The sequence below is a fragment of the Dicentrarchus labrax genome, unplaced genomic scaffold, assembly GCF_905237075.1.
Source record: "Dicentrarchus labrax unplaced genomic scaffold, dlabrax2021, whole genome shotgun sequence".
NCBI classification, from domain to species: Eukaryota; Metazoa; Chordata; class Actinopteri; family Moronidae; genus Dicentrarchus; species Dicentrarchus labrax.
Window position 1 is genome coordinate 28003987 of NW_026136719.1, and position 18182 is coordinate 28022168.

The 18182-nt window shown below is 41.6% G+C and overlaps 1 protein-coding gene across 10 annotated transcripts in view; it reads left to right on the forward strand.

Moving 5' to 3' along the window:
• Positions 1-18182, forward strand: part of LOC127351306 (A-kinase anchor protein 13) — a 99429-nt gene that overhangs the window by 49444 nt on the left and 31803 nt on the right. For 8 of the 10 annotated variants that reach the window (XM_051378652.1, XM_051378651.1, XM_051378648.1 and 5 more), the window contains exons 10-14: positions 3545-3599; positions 10456-10601; positions 13271-13641; positions 15162-15209; positions 17848-18025. In XM_051378652.1, coding sequence (XP_051234612.1) covers positions 3545-3599; positions 10456-10601; positions 13271-13641; positions 15162-15209; positions 17848-18025 — 798 coding nt within the window. The remainder of the gene's footprint in view (positions 1-3544; positions 3600-10455; positions 10602-13270; positions 13642-15161; positions 15210-17847; positions 18026-18182) is intronic. The other 2 variants (XM_051378653.1, XM_051378657.1) reach the window with 1 other exon arrangement.

The following is an 18182-nucleotide window of genomic DNA, read 5'->3' on the forward strand; positions in this document are numbered from 1 at the left end:
TGCACCTCCAGGGTGCAACAGAGAATAGCCTTGCCCTCAGGTCTGCTGCCAGCCACCCTCAGGGATCACACTATGTATACATACCTGGCTGGAAAAAGTCATTCACTCAGCCATGGCATCCTTCAATGCTGCGGAACCTCTCTGGCTGCCTGCCTGTTTAGAAAGAAGGCAGCAGTCCAAGTCCTGCCTGCCCCGGCATACACACACCAGCCCGCCTTTTTATTTTTAAACCAGATGTGTTTTTACTGGGTACAGTTTAGATTCCCCCGATGCTACAAATATGCACTGGGCTGTTCAGACTCCGGGCTGCCAGTTTTCAGTGGGGGGATCGAGTCTTCACTTGTTGGCTGACTGACTGGTTTGCAGGCCTGCTAACTGGCTAGAACCCTTGTTTGATTGTGTATGGTTGGCTGTCACATTGTGGTTTGTAATGAACAAAACATTCTTACCTCTTCACCTCTACTGATTTCACTTTAAGTCCAACCCTACTTTTTACTTTCTCCATAGCACTTTTTTCAGGAAAAGTTTGCTATTTTGATTTGCACACAACTCAACTTTTTTTCTGGTGATGTTTGTAGCCGAAAAGCTAAAGTTAGGTTAGGTAACTGTCAATCTCAGTGGGTGTTTTGCTGGAGGAAAGAGTCACAAAAATGACTAGAATGTAAGTGGAAAGTATCTGTCTACAGTAAGGCTGCGACAGGTTGTTCAGAGACACAAGGTCAAATGTCCTTAAGCAAATCACTGACTTTTGTGGCAGCTTCAGGGTTGCTATGCAACTAGCATCACTGAACTGAATGAGGAGTTGAAAGATGAAGTTAATGCTGTGATTGAAATTGGAATAGCTTCTATTTTGTCCAGACTAATCTCATCATGTCATGTGGTCACCATTGGACCAAATAATAATAATAATAATAATAATAATAATAATAATAATATGGCAAAAATAAACAAAACACAGAAGTAGATATATAACGTGCACGAAGGGCAGGTACCTTCACATATGTCCACTCCATAGGAGAAGTATCCACTTCATATCTCATTGTTCTTAAGAGTTCAGTTCATTGTATAATCAGTGTCACAAACACACTCAAGCTGTTGTTGGTGTGTGTAAACAGTCTATTATAACACTTAACTGCCGTTTCCTTTACTGTGGCCTTAATCTGCATTTTAGTCAGGATCCTTTGTTTCTATTTGAAGTGCTGCTGTCACTGCTCTGCTGTAAAGTCAAGCCATGTAGCCTTCTGTAATTTGTGGCAACACTGGCAATCATTTAAGTTCTGAGCAGAACCTGTGCATGCATATATGTGTGTGTGTGTTTGTCTGTGTGTGTGTGTGTGTGTGTGTACTGGCGCCCTCTGTGACCAGCTAATCTTTCCTCGTCAGCGTGTTTGTTCTCTCTCAGCGGGCTCTGTTTGATATCTGAACACAGCTGTGAGAAAAGAGAAAGCCTGTGTGTACTGTCTGTGCACGCAACTGTGTGTGTGGGATGTTGTCGTGTGCATGTGAGACTTGATGAGTGAAAAAAGAAGCATACGTGTTTGTAATGTGTGCGCATGCAACACTGTTGGCTGATGGATGTACATGTAGGGTCCCAGTTGGTATGTAACTGCCTGTCACTGTGTTTGTAGGAATCCAAAAGTGTATGGTCACAGTAGGCACTTTAAAACACATGTGCACACACACACACACACACACACACACACACACACACACACACACACACACATCACTCCCACCACTCCCAGGGCCTGCACAACAGAGCTCAATGTTTCTCTGGTCTCAGTAGTGTGCTCTGGGACAGTTCAGGCTAGAAACTGAGCTCAGCCCCCTCACCCCCAAAGCATTCTAGGGTAAGGTCGACCTTGCTGGTTGGTTGGGACTCACTTGTCCTCTTCTGTCTTATGTCTTTCATTTGTTTTTAACCTCCTGTCTCTTTGTTCTCCATTTTCTCAGTAACCGCTGTGTATGTGCTGCAGTGTGGTTCAGACTTCTTTTCCACTTTCTATTTGTAGCAGTCTTTGTTTTTGTGACATTGTCTTATAGAGCATAGGTTGGCAGTTTTGAATGTTGTATGGGAAAGGTGGACTGGAAAAATGCGAACCATAAATTGAATCAAAAACTTTGATTGATTCGTTTTTTTTATTAAAATTAAAAATTAAATTAAAAAAATCAGTTGCAGCCGTGTTTTTACTCCAGTGCTATCTTTCCTCAGTTATTATATCTCCCTGCTCTCTCATTCAGTCAGAAGCATAAATATCTACTCGTATTAGTCAAACTCTTCACCTCACACCAGGAATAGTGTACTTCTCAGTATCACACAAATATACTGAACTGTATTAATGAACCAGATGAGAACACACTTTAACAGTGTAGTGTGACTGAAACTCAAGAGTTGACTTGATGGCTCATGGTGGAACAGCATCTTTGTTTCATTCCTTTTTCAGATTAAATGTTGTGGCCTATAGGGACCTGTTTATACTATGTCTGGAGGTTCCTTTGTACAAGTCTTACACAGTCAAGTTTAAAGGGCGTGCTAAAGCCTGTTGATCTGAGCCAGGCTTAACCTGGGTTTACTTGGGTAAAGAGTTAAATGGGAAGAATTAAGGAGGGGAGGAAACGGACTAGAGTAGGAAGAAAGGAAGGAACAAACCATTGAAGGAGAACAGACCATATATATCTTTAAAGACAGTACCATCTATATTCAATTACAGTAGCTTCAGCTCAGTTCAGAAATCACTTGACCCCTAAGAAAAGCCAACCAGACTTTTATAATGAGGGTCCCTGCTGAAGAGCTTGGTCTTGGCAATCTGGCTTTGTTAATGGATTATTAATCTGTTTTTAGTTTACTCAGTTTGTATGAGGGGACACATTCAAAATCAAAGCTCATCATCTTTATCTGTGTGTCGTTGATGGAGTTCATTAAAACACAATGAGCTTCTCTGAGTCTCTGTTAGCTTCACATTCAGAGCTGTCAGTCAAATCTGCATAGCTTTGGCCAAACTGTTGAAGCTTTTGTGTTGCCTGCTAAGGGGGGGTCTTGTGGCTTTTGTAGCTAAAACCAGCTCTCTAACACACACACACACACACACACACACACACACACACACACACACACACACACACACACACACACACACACACACACACACACACACACACACACACACACAGCTGTTGTATAGACATTCAGACCACAGAGGAAGCAGAGCCCCAGCGTTGTGAGTTTTCAGCCAACCACAGATCTCTGTCAGGCACTGTGGGTGTGTTTGAGTTGGTGTCAGTGTGACTGTGACTTCTGAAGGCTGAAAACAGACCAAAGTTAGATCTTTCCAAACAGTTCCTCTAGAGATGGAGCTGGAGCGTAGCGACGAAATCCGATGAATACTCTTAAGTCTGCTGTTATAAAGAGCGTCTTATCGTCGCCTTCCATCCTGTGTACCGAGCAACACTTCCTAACTGACACGCTGGTCTGCATCATTATTTCTTTGTGGGTGATGATCACATGTTGCTGAGGCTGATTCAGTGTCTTCCTGTTCCTCTGTAGATCCACCGAGACAGAGAGGCGTCGTTCCATCTGCCCTGCAACGCTCAACACTCAGGTAAGAGTTACTGTCTGCCGATCAAACCTTTCTGGTCAGAATGGGATGTGAATTCAAATGGCTGTTTTTTTTTTTTTCCATTGAAGAGGATTTATGTGTATTGCTGTAAGCTACACTTCTATCCCATTACATGTAGAAGAGGGTCATTAATGCATCAGTGTTTATGCTGAAAGATGCTGTATCATTTGTCCTATGAAGCCTGTTTGTTTAAAGTGATAGCAAATAGATGAGGTGACTTTTCAAACAGTCTGGTTGAAGTGACACAAATCACTGTTTGAGCCTCAGCCTTTAGACAATACTGTAAAAACATAGCAACCTCTGACATTTCTTTTCTACTCAAAAGAGGAAATTGATCAGACATCATTTAACTAGTCTGAAGTGCCAAGACACTGACCAAAGTTAGACTTAGCAGCCAGATACTGGTATTTTTGGAGTAAAGCCACTGATAGTATTGTGGTGTTTTTTTTTTGGCCAGTTTCATGACAAATAATTTCAAGAATTCAATAATTCACTCTCGAGTAAATTTGGGGTTTTGTCCAAGAGGAACATTTCTGAAACATCACATAAACCATCATTCTCTAAAACACAGACATATACTAAAAACATGATGTCAGTGGTAATTAATGTTAATAGCTAACACAAAGCTGATAACTGTTGTTCGTGTATAACTTTAAGGCCTTCTTTTTAACCAACACTTGGTCTAAAGTTGTTGGTAATAGAACTTGACTGAATATTTTCAAATAGTTGTGGGGGGTGCTCAGAGACTACTCGCTGTGGTGGTGTACTTAAGAGTACCTCTTTTAAAAAATATCATATATATAACCAGATTAGGGAAGTTGGCTAAAACAAGCTTTTGCGTGTATGAATCAATGAGTTACAGTTTGTGTTGTTTTTGACCCTTTTGGACGCAGTTGTTTGTATGTAACAGCATGCAGACAAGGACGTGGATGCACGCCACAAGCATGGAGATGATGTGATGCATATTTCTGCCAGTTGCACAGGGTGGTAACAGTTGGTGGTTTTCCAGTTGACCCTTTTTGTATTCCAGTTGACCCTGCAGCGTTTTTGGAAGTGACCAACTGAGCTAATTAACATTAGTGACGTGGTGTCTCAGAGAAACTGTAAGATAGACTGTTGAAACCTGGTGGTAAGAGACATGCTGTTAGCTCAGCAGCAGTGTTTAATCTAATTTGTGTCTGTGTTATCTTTTGTAAGTGTGAATGTTTTTTCTCAAAAAGACTAAGACTCTATATCCAAGCTGGCAGCTCTCACGTCGCTATTGTTCGCTTACCTGTCATTGCAAAAAAACTGTTGATTATTGCCATTGCAGCTGTGGACATACTTCAGTCAGTATATGGGGAATGAGAAATCTTAATCTGAAAAATTTTAGATGTTGACTTATATGTGTACGTAGCAAGATAAGAAAAGAAGGATTGTTTGACCTCCATAAGATGAGTCTGTCTGCTGAGAGACCAGTCTCAATAAAAAAGACCAACAGATCGATGAGCTGGATCAGGCTGAGAACAAACTGCCTTTTATCTGTGGTGGAAAACAGATGAAACATCAGTCTGCCAGATAGGGAAAGAGAGAAAAGGGGTTTTAAAGGATGAGATGAAGACATTCAGAGGGAAAGAAAGCGATCACAAAGATGGAAAGAGTAATAATAATGATAAAGAAAGGAAAAAAGTGTCAAACGGAAATAAAATGGAAGTGTGGGATTTCCTTTGTAGCAGCTCAGACAAGTCGACCTCACTTTCTTTTTGCTGGAAATATCTGTCTCTCTCCCTCTCTAAACTCATCCAACTTCTGGTTATTTATTTAGTCAGGTTAGCAATGGACAATAGCAACAGGAGCCACCATACACTCATACCAGCTTCATAGAATGAACTATAATGCCAAATGCCTGCTAAACTAATGGCATTCACATCAGCCTCACTTGTACTGTGTGTTGTGATGGTGATCATAATGAACACAATACCTGCTTAGCATCAGCATGTTAGCATTGTCATTATGAGCATTTAAGCTTGCTAACATTAGCACTAGATCAAAATGCTGCTGTGTCTAAGTACAGCCTCACAGAGCTGCTATGGCTGTAGACTTTGTCTTATTATCATGTAAGGAATAGTATATCAGTGAGTGAGGGACTGATTACACACATGGCTCAAAACTCAGAGGACTCCAAATAACACTTGGTTATAGAATAGAATAAAATCTACATGATAATTGTGATTAGTAAACCAGACTGGTTTGTCAGTGCCAAAGGTCAGTGCAAATGGGTTGACAAAGGAAAATTGACTTGCAAAACCAGCCAGGTCAATGTCAGGGTTGAGACCTCAGAGATAATCTGCTCTGTTGAGGGTAACAAGTATCAGTCAGTGTTAAACAATATTGTGTGGCCAGTTCCTTCTTGGATGTTTTATATGTATATGTTAAAATCAAAAGCAAATTCTACTAAAAATAAAGTGCTGTATTGTACAAAGTTTGGATTTACAAAGCTATATAAAGCTAATATATATATGTATAAAGAGAGATACAAATCTATAAGCTCACAAAAAAACAACCAAAGCTTCTTCACGTGTACAGAACATGCTGTGTGTTGTCTGTCTGTGGTGTATGATTGACCTGGGTCTGGATCCCATAATATGGCTGGTTAATGTGTTTTTGTAAGGCCACAGTTTGGTATCTTGCCTGGCTGCCTGTGGTTTGCTAGCCTATGTTGAGAGTCATGCTGCTGCTTTAAAGTGTTGTTTGTAATGTTGCATGATATTGCATTTATCATAGGGGAAGCCAAGTCCTGTTTAGCTCTACTCAATTTACTAACCCTTATTTATATAGGTGGAGACACGCTGGGTGTGCCTTTAAAAATAATACAGTGAAAAGGAAAAAAACAAGATATAGGAGTAAATGGTGGTTGTTACATGAATCAAAGTGAAGGTTTAAATTACAGTTTGGTTAAGTAGTGTACTCTCTAAAACGTGTGCAAGGATGACAGCAGAGGATATACTTTTATTTTAGTTGAAAAATGGGAGGCTGTACTGTATTTCAGCAGAACTTTTCATTATGCATTTAACTCGTTTGAACATCTTTGGTTTAATTTTGTGTGTTGCTCAAACAGCAGCATTGAACAGCAGATGGTAGGGTGATAACTGATCATGAGCTGATTCAGTTTAAATAGTTACAACAACCACACAGCACACCAGGTTGCTCTGCTTTGAGGGCTTCAGCAAAAACCACAAGTTGTTTGAAACAGCTCGACTCGAGGTGCTTTTCTGGATTTCATTTTCCACTCCAGATAGTAACACCTCAATATAGGCGGGGTTCTTAGCTGATGGTCTTAGCAACGGTGCAGGAAATGGCTGTTGACATTTCAGTGGGACACAAACACAAGAGGATGCAGGATGTCCTACATCATGCATGTGGTGATTCTAGTGACAATTCTTTCTGACCAGTCGGTGGCTGCAGTGTTTTAAGTGCTCTGCTTGACCGAGGTGATAGCACAAAAATATCCACAAATTGTGCTAGCGTAAAACCAAAAAAGAGCAGCTTCAGGTGAGCCAAACTGAGCCGAGGCGATTCATACTTTACAGTGGCAATGAGGCATTTGTGTTGTTCAGACCTCAAAGTGCATCCAGTGTGGGCAGTGGTTACGCTTTTGTGTAGAGTGACTGACTCTAGAGGCTGTTGTCATGCAAAAATCTTCTTTTGCACAAAAAAAAAGTCATGTTCTTAAAAAACAAATGAAAAGAAAATATAAGGGTATTTGGGGAAAAAAATAAGGTTTCATCTGTAAGTGCTGATAGAATCTGCACTTAGGGAAAACACCTAAGGTAGCCTCAGTGGTGACTTATCTCTACGAACAGTATGAAAATGTGCAGAGACAGGGAGGTACGATGTATACTTTATCTTGTCGTTTTTTTCTTACCACATTGATTTAGACTGGATGATTTGTTTGGATCATATCTACGTTGCAATTTTTCTTATGCCGCATTCATCTACCAACACACATTGTCCCTCCTGAGTTTAGCGTTGCTTCCCTTTTCTTTGATTTTTATTATACATTCTTAACTGCATTAAAAACCAAACAGTAACTGTTTAAAACAATAGTTGATTGACATGAATAGGTACAGCATTAGCATGCCGTTTTATTTCCTCCAACTACACTATCTGGGTAATATGGTTTTTCCCCCTTTTACTATTGCTTGCTTGTGCTGGTGGTATTCTAAAAAAATGTAATCTTCTTCTGTGCTGACCCAAAATATGTTGTATAGTAGTCAATGTAATGTCTACAGGTGTGTGAACTGATTCACGTTCAGCCAACAACCTCAACCACCCACTGACTCATCAGGGGGCTTTACACCTGTTCTGTGTGGGTCTGTGTTCCGTTCTGTTTGAAAGAAAGGGACGAAGACAGCTGTCAAACCTCACAGTCCCCTGCTAGTTTTGGTGGACAGGTGTGAGGGGGTGGAGTCCGAGAAAAACTCCCAGCATCCACTTCTGTCACCACCACTTACTACTCCCCCAACACACACACACACACACACACGCATATCACACACATTTCACATTTACATTTTGAGACTCCATTCATGTTGGGCTTGTGATCTTAGATATGTGAAGAACAACGGGTAAAAGGTTTTTGCATCAATTTCCAAAACCACCTTGGTCAGGGTTAAGCGCTGCTGCAACACTGGGGGTCAAAGGTCAGTGTAGTTTTCGTGTTTGGAGTGTTGTATCTTGAATATTGTACACTAAGCCTGCTTTTGACGATGTTTTGAGGGGACCTTCTATATAATATATTTACTGTTTAGAATTTTGCTCAGTGATTATTTGACTGGTAGAAGTGTAGTTCCAGCAATCAAACTTGTGACCCGTCTACTGCAGTGATACCTTTTCCTAAGAGAAGGAAACAGAAATAATCCTGTATTGTAGCCACCTCCCCCTGCTGCTGGATTCTTTTAGCTGTACATTGCAGAATGAAAATATGGAGATTCATTTCTTGAATAAGATTTAAGCCACTGACACCTCTGATTACAAAATTCTGATTTGGAATTGAATATTAGTTATTTTCTTTGCTCTTTCAGGCCATGTAAAAATGATTGAAAGTCTATTGCTTAGGCTTAGCAGTCTCTCAGTCACGACTTAGTAAGTAGGCCACCCTGTCAAACCTATGTTTTCATGCAATTGCCTGTGTGTGTGTGTGTGTGTGTGTGTGTGTGTGTGTGTGTGTGTGTGTGTGAGTGTGAGTGGTCAGTAGTAGGCAGTCAATCAGTGGGAGGAAGTCTGTGACTGTGCCTCCCGTTTGCTCGTTTGTTGTTGCAGGGTAACAGACTCTTGCTAAAATGAAGGGCTGTGTCACTGACCACTCCCACTGTAACCCTTTGTCCCATCTCCGACCCCCTCATGGCCCCTTCCTCTGAGCAGCTGACTGTTCAGCTTCAGGATTCCTAGAGTACCCACTAGCTATAGCCAGACACAAACTGAATTTAATGTCTGCCATTGAGGCAAACCCACATTCTGTAACACCATTCATTATTAATTGTAGACATTTTCACACAGAATTCAGGTCCTTCTGGGATGAACACTAGCACACATGCACATAAGGGACTTCCTCTTGCTCATATGAGCACAGGGAAAATGTTCCTAAGGGATAAAGAATAACTTCCGCTTTTTGAGGCAGAAATAGACATCAGAAATGATGCAAAATAACAAACTCAGCGAATGATCTCATCCAGTTGTTCTTGGCCTCTGGCTAAAGTAAGCCTACTGTTGTACATCTGTACTGTAGTTGGGTATAGTCTTCCTCTTTTAGTTTGGTCTGGAACTTTATCTGTACATGTCCTTACATGTACAAAACACTGCAGCCCCACGGTGCTGTTGCATAAGAAATGTTGTACTGTGTGCAGACTCTAGGGTGGATTACTTGTTATTCAACTAGGGCGCCTGAAAAAGCATCTCAGATAGTGTGTTTAACCCAGAAATGGCTCATGGTGGGTTGCTGTTTTATACCTGCTATGGTTAAAGAGCACTGGGATTTGATGAGGAGTACTGAACTAGGATCTTAAGCCAAGGGTTCAAAGTGAGAGCAATGGTTTAAAGTTGTTTTTATGTCTTGAACATATTTAATGTGATTCATTGCTGGCTATGATTCAGGTGGGGAAGTGGTGAGTACACATCGATGTGGCTGAGGTTTGCAGACACTGGGCTTGAATCTGGCTGCACAATATGTGTACTGCTACTGACCAAACAACTGTTTACTGAAGTGAAATTACTTTCTAACTTTAAAGCTAATACAAAATACTGCAGAAAGTCTTTTAAGTTTCTGTAAACACGTGTCCAGTTGGCCCCAGGGTGACTAATGGTATATGTGATGCTGCTCTGTAATGAAAGCAGTTTCACAGTACATCAATAACATTTTCTGTTGTAATTTTCTCTGAGTGAGATTTTAACTTCACTTCTGGCCTGAGACCTTTTAATCACACAAACAGCAGTTGTTTGCCTTTGCAGTTCAGCACAGACGGCTTTAGTCAGGACAGTCGGCCATTGATCCACCAGGCTTTTCACACCTTCTCAGATTCCCAGAAGTCTTTTCACTGATGTCTAACAGACCTGTTTTATAGGAGGGAATGAAAGCATATTATTTTGGAAACATGGTGCTTTTCAGTACAACAAGGTAATGCTCTTGTTGGGAAAATGTGAAACTCTATGGAATCTAACTTTAATCAAACTGTACCAGAATATTTTCCTGATTAAAATGTCAAGATTTCCCCTGGCACCTTCATATTTCTGGTAGCTCAAGTTAAACAGTTTTTCAACTTGCCGAAGTTCATTTTTTAAACATTGCTGTTGTGTCTTTCAGGATCCTCACAGTCTTCAGCATCTCCCAGTTTGCCCAGTAGAACCAGCAGTGCCACCAGCTGTCCCTCCGCAGCTCACAGAGACTCTGGCAGCGACATAGAAAGCCTACTGAATGCAGAGCCGGGATATGACAGCATCTTCAGAAAGGTCAGACTCACTGCTGTCTCTTTGTCACACAATCCAACTCATGAAATTCGCTGCTGAGGTGTTCATAAACAATCTGAATCTGAAATTGTAAGCGTGTTTTTAGGTGGAGCAGAGTGGTGGCTCAAATCCCTGTACCAAGTGGGAACAGTTGGGGGGCAGAAATAAACTAGAACTAAAAATCTAAAATAAAACATTAAATATTAAAAGTGACAACAAAAAACACAATTCTTATGTATGGCTGTGTTAACCATCTTGTTACTGAACCAAACTGCAAAACAATCAATAATAACATGGAAATATAATAGAAAAGGTATTAAATTTGATTTAAGTGAATTCAGGGTTCAACAACATTCACACAATCCTCTACTGGCTACCGTCCAAACATCCTGTTCACTCATGCCAAACAGCAAGAATATACTGTTTGCCCCTGCAGCTTGTCCTATAGGGATTATACAGTATATATGAAGCAGCTATTTTGTCAGTCTGTGCTTGGCTTTTTATTTATCAGCAGCCTGAGGCTGAGATGCCAAGCATCTACTAAGCATCTTTTTAAGCCAGCAGCTCTATACTGCTGCTGGGGAAGTGCAAGCTGTGGTCCCTGCTGTCACTAGGCTGATGTTGAAAGTCTGTTTGAAGCCAGGCGCCCTTTGGTTAAAGTTGAAATACTTGTATCTCTCAGTTTCTGCAGCATTGAACACTTGAAACATGCTCATGGTAATGTGAACCGAGTGTCCTTTTTGTTGTAAACAACAATGGAAAAGTCAGTGCGGAGAATATCAGCTGCCTGAGAGTGTACAGTATGACACTGAGGGTTAGGACACTGTAGATAGACAGAGACAGGCAAAATGTACCATGACGTCCACAGGCTTTGATTCCACACAAAGACCAAAGCGGCTAAATTCAACTTCAGTAAGAGAGGATTAATGTCTTCACTGCTCTCTGAAGGGAAATTGTCTTCTCTTGTGCACAATACAATACTGTACATTTTCTACTAGCTGTAGAACAATTGGTAGAGAAACTGTTTTATAACTCTACGGTCAAGGAGTTGATCATTGCAGCTGAGCATGTGTCATATCCATATGCCCTTGAGCAAGACATTGTTACTTAAAATTAATTGTAATGTAAACGGATAAGAACATCATCTGAAAACCTAATATATATAATAAAGTTAAAGATTCAGCTGACTCATGCTTTATCCTAGCTTTAAAGCTTATGTCACATGACTCATAAGCATACACTGCAGTCACATGCACTCTGAATGTATATACACACACACACACACACACACACACACACACACACACACACACACACACACACACACACACACAAACTCATGCATCCTCTCGCTCCCAGAGGAAGTCATGTCCGCAGCATAAAGCAGATCTTTGATTCCCAACTCTCCAACAGAAGAAGCTCTATGCTCGGCTCTCACACTGCAGCTGGCAGCACAATAGGCCCAGCTAAAGCTCACACCTACAAATTAGCTCTAAATGGACTATCCCATACCTGTGTGTGTGTGTGTGTGTGTGTGTGTGTGTGTGTGTGTGTGTGTGTGTGTGTGTGTGTGTGTGTGTGTGTGTGTGTGTGTGTGTGTGTGTGTGTGTGTGTGTGTGTGTGTGTACATTCAGAGTGCATGTGACTGCAGTGTATGCTTATGAGTGTGTGTGTGTAGGAGCTCTTTCCCATCAGACCCAGGCAAAAGAGTATTTACCAATACAATTTGTTTCCTGGTGCTATTCACTGCTCATGTTACAGAGCTGTCAGAGAGGTAAGACTGGTCAAGGACAATAAAGGGTAGTTGGATACTTCTGGACTTCTTCACCATCAATATAGCATTTTATCATCTGCAAAGCTGCATGTTAGTTGATGAATATATGTATATATATATACGGCATATTTGTCTACTTCTAACAACTGTCTTGCTTTGAATCACTAAGACAGTCCTGTAACAATAATGAATAAAACTTGAAAAGACTGTATATAATTTGGAAACATTTTCCTGGGAAAATTTTGTCTTCACAAGGTTGCCATCGTTTATTGGTGTTTGTTTTAATGTCAGTGTTGCTACAAAGTGGCTCCGGCTCATTATCCTTAAGCCTTGCCATTTGGTCCTCATTATATCCCATTCCTGTGGGTTAAATAGCTCTCCAGCATTCTCTTAATTCATTGCATGCTTCAGTGAAGAAATGCTGATGGATATACAACGTGACAGTCTAGGTAATTAACAATAATTAATAAGGACATCTATGCTGCTCTATTCTGTCACATAGATTCTTCATCTATGTGAAGATAGAATAGTGACATTTGCTTATAGATTTAAAATATTCCCCTGTAGCTGGATGGTTCCACTTCCTGTGCGGCTCTGTGAGCAGAGCAAGGCACTGAGACCGGACTATATGAACTACTTTGCACTCCTTGATTAAATGTGGAATGGAAGTGAAAAAAACTATTTTTTACACAATTCTGGTCTGAGAAATAATATATCTACATTTCAGTAGAGTTTGGCATCGAGTTCACTCATTTTTTAATTAATGAAGCTGTTCTTGTGGCTCATGATAAACTATCACTTTTAGGTGCAGTTTCTTTTAGTTTGACCGTACTCCATAGGGACGTGATGCTGTGCAGTAAGGCTTTTAAATAAAAATATATTTCTTGGATGTCTGCAGAACGATGAACCAGTGACAGGAGGAGACAGTGCCAGCGAGGTTTCCGTCTCCTGTTCCTCCACAGACGACACCACCAGTGTTGGTCCATCCAGTTCTAGTCCTGAGGGCAGCCAGGGCCTGGAATGCAGCTGGAGCCCAGAGGAGGGCATCCAGACTGGGGATACTATCACTGCTGGACTAGACAGTGGTGGTGGAGAGGGAGGAGGAGGAGGAGCGGGAGAAGCTGAAGAAGAGGCCAAAGACAGAGTGACGGAGGTGCTGCGGCGCTCCTGTCTCCTCCGGAACAGTATCCGCTCCCTGTCGCCTCTTCGCCGTCACAGCTGGGGTCCTGGAAAGAACAACGGAGGAGACGCAGAGATGAACCAGAGGAGGTGAGACTGTATAAAATAAATAAGATGACATTGTGGATGGAGTTGAACTGATTGTGAGATAGGACTGTCTCTTTTGTTCTTGACGCTGGCTGCTGGTGGTAGATGTCAGTAGGCCTGATGTGTGCCAATGTCAGTGTTATTAGAGCTTGTTGATGTCACTCCCTCTGTGCCGTGTTGAGCGTTTCCTCCTCCTGCGGCAAGCAGCTGTGTTGCCATTTTGTCTGTTGTTGGTAGGGAGCTACCGAATGTTGTACACACACACACATATGCATTCACACAAAAACACACGCCTAAACTTCAACACACCCGTTCACACTCACAGCAGCATTTAAGGTAGTCATCAGGTTAACGTGTGCTAGTTCCCACTCGTATTGAGACAGCAGCAATGAGGAACACATTAAGAACCCAACCTTGACATCCATTTTGTCTCGTGTGCTAGAACAGCGGCCTGTCACAGACTGACCCGGCCATGATGTTGGAGTGAAAACAGAAAAACAACAACTTTAGATTTCAATCAGCTGCTATTTTTATGATATCCAGGTTGGGCAGAAATATCCATTAAATAGCACAAGCTTTCATCTTTAGTCTTTCTTCACAGCATAACTAATGACAGAAAGAAGAAGAAGTCTTTTATAGATAAACATGAGACACCTGGAGCACATAAGAAGCATGGAAAGTGATTAAGACAAAACATTGCTGCTAAACGTGCGTGCTGTGTGAAGCATAAGGACTGTGAAATGTCTGTGACTGTAGAAGTATCTTGTGCATGTGGAGCAATAGGAAAATGGATGTAACAAGAGTTGATTAGTGAGACTTCCTGCCATATTTGCCCCCTTCTGCTGTTCAGTCACATTTTAAATGAATAGTTTAACATTTTGGGAAATATTATTACTATTGCTTTTTTTGCCAAGAGTCAGATGAGAGGATGGTTTAGCTTAGCGTAAAGATTGGAAAAGGGGCAGCAGCTGGTCTGGTTATGTTATAGAACAAAATCCACCGGCCCATGCCTCTAACAATCCCTAATTTACATGATTTATATTCTGTGCAAAAACTGTAAAAATGACAATTTGGGGTTTTTACTTTGTTTTTTTAAATTAGTGACCTTTTAGATGTGCTGGGAAGTGGATTTTGTTGCCTATGAACAGAGCCATTCTAGCCTTTGTGCTAAGCTAAGATAACAGTCTCCTGGCTCCAGCTTCATATTTAATGGACAGATATGAGAGCGGCATCAATATAATAATCTAACTCTCTGCAAGAAAGCAAATAAGTAGATATCCCAATATGTCAAACTATTCCCTTGAAGATCATTGTTCTCCCCCCCCCCCCCCCTCCCAAGATGATGGCACATTCCTCAGAGCTTCAACACATACAATAGTGCCCATAGATATCCAACCTACTAAAAACATTATGATCCCGTCAGCCAATAATAGAGGGCATTCATTCATTATGTTCTTATTGACATGCCATCCCCTCATCTCAACCATCATCCATTTCCTGTCTGTCTCCTCCATCGCCTCCAGTTCCATCCGTAGTCCTGGTGAGGGGAAGCTGACCTTTCACAGGAGAAGGTACTAATAAATCACATTCATCAGTTCATGTATTGTGAAGATTGACTTGTTGCAAGGTGACGTGCAATGGCAAATAGATGTACAGACAGTGTAGCCTTTTTTGATCTGACCACTTTTTAATGTATGCTTGCTGAACTACTGCTGCATTGTGCTCCGTCCCTGCAGGCAACTGCGCAGAAAAATGTTGCTCTCTCTTCACCCGTCAGAGTGGGCAAGGAATACTGTGGCAAATAGATGGTTGAGACACACTGCTGTTTTGTATTGCAGTGGTAATAACAAGCACCCACACAGAAAGAGGGGAGTTCAGCTCTGGAGACTCAGAGGACTGTATTGGTGAGAGATTTAGAACAGAGGATTTTATTCATTTATTTTTTTTATTTATTGGCGTAATAAGTTCCTGTAAGGTATTTTCAAGACTGTAAATGCACCAAAGAAGCTTTTAATTCATCCCTGGAGAAGACGGTGTGCCACAGCAGTAAAAACAGGATGGGAATTGCATTATGCCGAATTGTGTTAGATGCAAGAGGAACGGCTTTGTTGACCGTGTGATAAAACTGCACATTGACCCAAAAGAACCAGGAAGGAGGCAGGGGGAGTCAGGTGTGGAGTCAAGAACCATGCATCATTCACTGTCAAGTGATTTTGTGTAGTCCACCTAAGTGTAGGTGTTTCCGTTTTTAAGCTTTCTCATAAAGGCTATCTAATATGTCTTGCAACAGCTGTAACTAGTGTAAGCATCTTCTCTCAAGTAGGCTTTTTCAGTTGGTGTTGATGATAGCGGTCACTAGTGTAGGGTAGTGTAATCCAGTTTGTTGGGATGGGCTGATATACTGTAGGCTATGCAGTATATGGTATGACTTCAGTGAAGTTTCCTGATCCAGACCAGAATGACATGATGGGGAAGAGCTTGATGTAGTGTAGACAGCATTAATAATTTCACTGTACTCTGTCAGTGTGTCAGTGGGTTGCACTGGACTGTAGATGGGTTTTGAGGGCAGACAGGCCAGTTAGTATATTAAATATTTTTACCTGGTTCTTTAGTAACATTTTGATGCACATTCACAGACATAATTACTTTTTAGTTTTAATTTGTACTTTTATAGTACAGCTATATGTGTAATAAGCTAATAATGGCCGATAAGATCAGCGCCCCCCCTCCTCCTTCCTGTATAGATAAATATGGCTTTTTCTAGGGTAACAAAAACACGATTCTTATTTTCAGGTGATTATACACTAATGGAAACATAGTTATGCATAATATGTTCTATTACTGCTAGTAGATCCTCCTTAATTCTACACATCGGACTTTAATGGTACCTAGGCTATTCTGACAGTATTGCCTTTCTGGGAAACTGCTTGGGTTCAGCAGGAAATTAACTTGTACCCATTTACACTGTTTGTGTTTCACAATGTGAAATGGTCTTCTATATGTAGTCAGAGCACTAGTCTACTTATGTCAGAACATCTCTCTCTTCAGACATCCCTGTAATGGAGTCCTTGTCACATCCTCCTCTATCTGCTTCGCTGTTACTCTGCTTCACTCTCTTCCCATCACTACTCTTTATCTCCAGCTCCATTCCTCCCCTGACTCACCCCTGTGCCTCACACTCTGTTAGCATCAGCTGGTGCCCTTCTGATGCTCCCCACAGCCACGGTGTGGAAGTAGTTAGTTCCCTCAGGTACAGTGTATTTGTGTGTGTGTGAGCACATGACCTACTTTGAATAGGCGTATTTACATGCTGCTTGATTTTCATTTGCCGTTTTTTAAGGGCATGTATGCATGTGTTTTTATGTGTGTATGAATGCCCTGGCAAGTCAGTCTGTCAGTCAGTAGCTTCCTACAGCAGAGAGCTGCAACAGCTGCTGGTGTTATTCATGTTTCAGTACTGAGGACCTTGTGGCTCTGTAGGATAGTATGTAATAACACTGGCAGGAAGCAGGACTTAATATGACAGATATAGTCATCTGCATTCACAGCCCTGAGGAGGATAGGTGAGTGCTACTGTACGCTGGTCACTGATAATCACCAAGTCATGATTCTTTTGGTCCACTGTAGGCTAGTGATGTTTGAATGTGTTGGACTGATGATTTGCTGGATAATGGAGTGCCATGCAAAGCCAAGGGCTGGAGATAAGAGAGATTTACTGCTGGAGCTTTAACTATCACACAGTCTGTCCTGAAGCGAATAGAGCTGCAGCCGCGTAGCATAGCTCATCCTGAAATGTAGCTGTAGTTTTCCTCTCCATAATCATTGTATTGGATTTTTCAAGGCCTCTTATTTCCAGTCATAGATCGATGTAATTGGGTTTGTAAATCACAGCTGCAGAGCTCTCTATGCTGATGCTGATGTTGGAAGTCATTTGACGCTGCTTCAGCTGTAAATCTGCTCCTGAGCCCAGTGATAACTCAGCTGGCTAAACACTGTGCAGGACCAGCTGTGTGTGTGTGTGTGTGTGTGTGTGTCTATCAACAGGTGCATGTGTGCATCTCTGTGTGTGTTTGTGTTCTATGCAGCAATAAGCTGTGTGTAACCTGAAGGCTGTGATGAATAGTCCATAGAGACCAGTGGAGTATATGTGTACGGTAGAGTCATTCTTCCTTCTTTGAGGTCACCTCTGACTTGTGTTTGTCCAAACAGCTACAGCCTGGAGGGGCTCAGTGGGGGCCAGGAAGAGCTGAGGGGCCCCACCATCCAGGGGCCCCGAATCCTGGAGCCTTCAAGGATGCCTCGGCATGACAGCGATGACAGGGGATCCCTGGTTTCTCTGACGGAGGAGCAGGAGGAGCTGGGCGAGCACAGCAGACTACATGACCTGGTCAGCTAACCAACACACACACACACACCATTATGTTTGTGCTTTAGATGTTATGTCTACATACTGTCACTTAGCCCTGAGGAATCCACAAAAACACCCTCAGCCTAATTCTCGTAAACGAAAAAATTGCTCGTACATAAACAAGACTTCTAAACAG